Source organism: Megalops cyprinoides, chromosome 1, assembly GCF_013368585.1.
Source record: "Megalops cyprinoides isolate fMegCyp1 chromosome 1, fMegCyp1.pri, whole genome shotgun sequence".
Lineage (NCBI taxonomy): Eukaryota > Metazoa > Chordata > Actinopteri > Elopiformes > Megalopidae > Megalops > Megalops cyprinoides.
In genome coordinates, this window is record NC_050583.1 from 2,844,123 (window position 1) to 2,849,804 (window position 5,682).

General features: G+C 51.6%; 1 protein-coding gene across 1 annotated transcript in view; it reads left to right on the plus strand.

Annotated features, from left to right (window-relative positions):
• Window positions 1-4,331, plus strand: part of st6galnac (ST6 (alpha-N-acetyl-neuraminyl-2,3-beta-galactosyl-1,3)-N-acetylgalactosaminide alpha-2,6-sialyltransferase) — a 13,948-nt gene extending 9,617 nt beyond the window's left edge. Inside the window, exons 6-9 of the mRNA XM_036540357.1 lie at window positions 1,633-1,736; window positions 2,151-2,234; window positions 3,061-3,160; window positions 3,835-4,331. Of these exons, the coding sequence (XP_036396250.1) occupies window positions 1,633-1,736; window positions 2,151-2,234; window positions 3,061-3,160; window positions 3,835-4,005 (459 nt within the window). The 3' untranslated portion in view covers window positions 4,006-4,331. The remainder of the gene's footprint in view (window positions 1-1,632; window positions 1,737-2,150; window positions 2,235-3,060; window positions 3,161-3,834) is intronic.
• Window positions 4,332-5,682: the final 1,351 nt, after the last annotated feature.

The window sequence follows — 5,682 nt, forward strand, 5'->3', positions numbered from 1 at the left end:
GATTACACTGTCTGCATTACACCCAGCTCCACACTGCAGATTGCACTGTCTGCATTACACCCAGCTCCACACTGCAGATTACACTGTCTGCATTACACCCAGCTCCACACTGCAGATTACACTGTCTGCATTACACCCAGCTCCACACTGCAGATTACACTGTCTGCATTACACCCAGCTCCACACTGCAGATTGCACTGTCTGCATTACACCCAGCTCCACACTGCAGATTAAACAGCTCCACACTGCCGATTAAACAGCTCCACACTGCAGATTAAACAGCTCCACACCACCTTCATCTGCCAACAGAAACCTGCTCCACTCATTACTTTACATCACATTATTGTCAATTTAGCAGACGCTCCAGAGCAATTAGGGAGGCTGCTGTTCTTACATGTTATCCATTTATACAGCTGGATATTTACTGAGGCAGTTGTGGGTACAAGTACCTTGTCCAAGGGTGCAGCAGCAGTGCCCCAGTGTGGAATTGAACTGGAAACCTTTCAGTTATGAGCCCTGCTCCTTACCGCTATGCTACACTGCCGCTCTGATCACTGCAAAAGAAAAACTGCCAACAGAAACTTAAACAGCTCTGCGGTGTCTTCACTGTGAAAGACCGCTGCCAAAAACTGGCCAGCACCACTGAGTTCCAGAGCTGGGTTAAAACAGCTCCCGGGTAAACAGGGCAGTTGGATTTCCACTAGTGCATGAGTGGTTCAGGTCCTGGGAAATCCGGCCTCCGGGGTTCTGGTAAACTTGGGCAATCAGAGAGCAAGGAAAGCATGCTTGCTTCTACATTGGTGGTCACCTCGCTCCGTCTGTCGAAAAGAGTTGTGAAATGCGCCTGAGATGATTGTGCGGATGATAGCTACCATGGTGAAAATTTTAACCTCATCAGATGAGATAGCCTGGTGGCTAACTCTCAAGATTAGCTTTCTAGATTAGCTAGCTAACTCACGTGCGTACATGTGGTCAGGGTATTTTGTTTTCCTGACATACTGAACTAGCAAGAAACATTGGAAGAAATATTGATGGCCTTTTTGGAAATGCACGAGGAGGGTTGCGAAACGCTCTCACCGTGTACATTAGTTCGGGCATCCCGTGCGGGAGAGCCAATGACGGCTTTGCTGAAGGCAGTGTGTAAGGTGCACACCGGCAAAGAGACGGCTTACTGGTGGAGCTGAGCTGTCGGTGTGAAAGGTAACCAGAGGGCAAATCCGGCCTAGCTGAGCCACTGGTCTGAGAGCGTTGTTAGCCTGGTCTGACACTGCTGCTTGTTTAAATTGACTGGAGACACTTATGTTCTGTTGTGACGGAAGTTGCTCTGGATAGGAGCGTCTGCTAAATGCATGTAATGTAATGTAACAAGCCACAGAAAGGCATGTCCAGGGGTACTCTCGTCTTGACCCAGAGCTTGGTACTCACCATATTATGTTAGAATAGAAAGAAAACTTTGCGCTCTCTCTCTGTCTCTGTCTTTCTCTCTCTCACTCTTGCCCCCCCCCCCACTCTCTCCCTCTATTCCTTTTTCTTCTCATTCCCACCCTTTCTCTTCCCACTATTTCTGTCTCCCTCTCCTTCTCGCTACATATCACTCTTGCCCCCACCCCCCCCTCCCTCTCTCTCCTATAGGAGACCAGGTATATCTTCTTGCCCGACCATGACCGGGACTACATTCTTCTGAGGGCTGCGGCGACACACACCCCCATTGAGAGAGGGCCGGAGCGCAGCAAAGAGTGAGTTATCTCTCAGACCCGGGGAGGGGGGTGGGGGGTGGTTGGTCAGAGGTCAGCCCTTCCGCTGGAACGGCCGCAGGAGCCAGCAGGATTAAGTAGGACGAAATCTACTGCTGCTGAGTGAGACGTGGAGGCGGCTCTCAATCACTTATTGTTTGTTTAAAGCCTTTCTGGCATCTGACTGAAGGGAATATGTGGCACTTGTGCTGTGTAGGACGCGCTGGGCAGCGGAGTGTCGGACCTGCCCTTTCCCAGGGGCTTTTATTTGACTGTTTCATATCGTATCTCTCTCTCTCTCTCTCTCTCTCTCTCTCTCTCTCCCTCCCTCTCTCTCCCTCCCTCTCTCTCCCCCTCTCTCCCTCTCCCTCTCTCTCTGTCTCTCTGTCTCTCTCTCTCTCTCTCTCTCACCCCCAGCCCGCCCAAGTATTTTGGAGAACACGCGACGGCGGACACATTCAAGATATACCACCCCGACTTTGTCAGGTACCTGCGAAACAGGTGAGACACACGAGTTCCCGCAACGCCTTCCCATCTGACGACCTCACTGCGTAATTCTAACTCGTAGCGCGTGCTAAACTGCGACAGGCCTGAGTCAGACTGCGTACATTTTGAAGCGGAGGCCATGGGGTGTGTGTGATACGATTTTCCGAGCAGTTCCCCGTTTGCCTGGGTATGAAGGGAGGGTGACAGACGTGGTGTGGGGGGGTCGGTTCGATGGTCTCGGGTGAGAGGAGGGGTGGGGGAGGGGCCTGAAAGCGGAGCCGTGGCGGAGGAAACGAGGCGCTATCGGTTTCCCGTCCCCTGCTTTCGGACGCTGCGGCCCACAATGGAAAGGAGGTCAGCGGGAAGCAGCCGTGTGCTGCGTCTTTGTGACAGTGCTGCTGCTTCCTGAGAAAAGCTGCAGCTGAAAAGCTCTCTCCTTTCCCTGCCTGGACCTGACCTGACTGCACACAGGGGGTGTGTGTGTGTGTGTGTGTGGGTGGGGGGAGGGGGGGGGTGTGAGTGTGTGTGAGTGTGTGTGTGTGGGTGGGGGGAAGAGGGGGTGTGAGTGTGTGTGTGTGTGTGTGTGTGGGTGTGTGTGTGGGTGGGGGGAAGGGGGGGTGTGAGTGTGTGTGTGTGTGTGTGTGTGCGTGTGTGTGTGTGTGTGTGTGTGTGTGTGTGTATGAGTGTGAGTTTGTGTGTGTGTGTGGGTGAGTGTTTGGGTAATGTCATTCAGCGTTAGGGAATATATTCCAGTGAAAACCACTTACATAAACACTCCTTCATGCGGGGGAAGGTCATTCTCCTCAAATGCATGTATTTATTCATACTTTCATTTATTCAGGTTCCTGCGCTCCTCGACTCTGAGGACCAGATACAGAGATATATACCGTCCTTCCACTGGAGCAGTGATGTTATTGGCTGCCCTGCACACATGTGACCAGGTAGGACACCTGCATGGTGCTAGTTAATACAGATGCCTTTAGTCTGCATGAACACCGCATATGTAAATATCAAAATAAATATACAGTATCTGACTTATTGCTGCCGTTACTTATGAATACATTACATGTTCATTACGTTACTGTCACTTGCAGATGCTCTTCTCCAAAGTGACTTACATACAGTCGGTTACAATGGCATCCATTTATACAGCTGGATATTTACTGAGGCCGTTGTGGGTTAAGTACTTTGCCCACGGGTACAGCAGCAGTGTCCCAGCGGGGATCGAACCAGCAACCTTTCAGTTATGACCCCTGCTTAAGCCCGGTCCTTACCACTGCGCCACACTGCTGCCCTTTTTAAAAAGACAGTCAGATCTAATGGTACATCTACAGGTCACATTGGCCACCAGCTGCATTCAGACTGCTGACAGCCGACAGGCAGCAGTGTGGCATAGCGGTAACTGAAAGGCTGCCGGTTCGATTCCCCGCTGGGGCACTGGTACTGTACCCTTAACCCACAGAACCCACAACTGCCTCAATGGATAACATGTAAAAATTGTAACCCATGTAAGTTTCTCTGGATAATGGCGTCTGCTAAGTGACAATAATGTAATGTTTTACTCTGTTTGGGTAGGACAGACTGACGCCGTGTGTACATTTGTGTCTTGTTTCAGGTGAGCGCATATGGGTTCATGACCCCGGACTACAAGAAGTACTCCGACCACTACTACGACAAAAAGTACAGGGGTGTGGGCTTTTTCGCCAACCACGACCTGCGCATGGAGATGTCGCTATGGCAACAGCTGCACCGGGCGGGCCTCATCCGCCTCTACATGCGCGAGTAAGCGCGGTGGCCGCAGCGACGCCGCCTGACCCCGCGCCCCCCCGGCGTGGGCGGACCCCCCTGGTGGGGGGGCATCTGGGGGGGAGGAGGAACGAGAGGGGGAGAGCCCCTCCTTCTTTTAAAAGACCCTTTTAAATCTTTTAAACTGCTGCTATGTTTCTGAAGCTGGGAATTTTTGTGGGATTTTTGTCTCTGTTGGCGACAGTTTGTCCTGCTGCCGTGCCTTCAGATTAACGCTGGCGTTTCAGATGCAAGGCTTCTCTCTCTCAGGTCCCGCCCCTTCCCTAACGGCCTGCCTCGGCCTGACACACACACACGCGCACGCACGCACGCACGCACATGCAAACGTGCGCACACACACACACACACACACACACACACACACACACACACACACAGACGCACACGCACGCACACACGCGCGCGCGCACACACACACACACACACACACACACACACACACAGACGCACACGCACACACACACGCGCGCACACACACACACACAGTGCAGGGACTCTTCCTCTGGGAATGACCACTTCCTCTGAACACCAATAGCCTTACTAACATCACCATGAAGCATCAGTGATACGCTGGCCTCTTTTCCAAACTCAGAAAGAGCAGGCAAAGGAAGTGGGCAGGACCAGGAAATACAATTCAACTGTGTGTGCCGTAGTCTCTGTGACACTGAAGGATACAGGAGTCCAATGTGCACACCCTGTTTGATCCTGTAAATAGTGACTCAGGATCGGCACTGAAGGTTAGTGTTGGGAAAGCCAGGCTTCCACACCCTACAGTGAGTGGTCCTGTCAATCACTGTGACATATGGAGTGATAAAAATGTTCCGTGTTTGCGAAACACGATGAATGGTTCGAATCAGAGAGCGGTAAAAAGCACAATGGCTTCATCAGTTTCATGAAAGCTCGCTCTCCCAACTCTAACTGAAAACCCAAATATGGTCACCAAGTGCCTGTGAAAATATGCTGGCCCAGGAAGATGTTTCCGCCTTGTCTTTCAGAGGCCGTTTTTTAATCGTGACGGTTAATCTCGTGGGCACGGTTTTGGAGAGCTCCGGAATTGGCAGACAGCGCGATGGTGTCGTAACTCCAGGTCACTCCCAGGGAAGGCGGGTGCCTTATCTTAACATACTGAACCGTCACCGTGCTGCGAACTAACGTGCTCTGATGAACCAAAGATGCGATGTGGTCAACGCGACCGCTCAGAGACCACACTACTGCTTCTCTTCCGCTTCACTTTGAGAGAAGGGGAGAGAGATGGAGACAGGTCTATGGCAGACGGAAGGGATGGTGGGCTTTCCGTCACCTTGCATTGTCTTGCATCCTGACGTGGTCGGCTTCTGTGCCCTGTATAACCATGGATCAACCAAAGGAGGCATGAAGAGAAACTCCGTGCAGAAGCTGTAATGTTGCCACCAAAGGACACCTCAGAGCACAAACTCTGTCTGTCTTTACCTGACCGCTCACGTTTTGCGTAACCTTTTAACACTGTGATGCTGTACTGTGCTGGGACCATTTCTCAAAGAAAACCCAGGCAGATGCCACATGCTCGTGGAGTCTTATGCCAAAAAGCTTTATTTTGAGCAAGAACTGCACAAATCATTTCCCAAAGCAAAACATCCAGCACTGAGATGCAGTGGAAGAGATGTCATTTCCCTGCTGA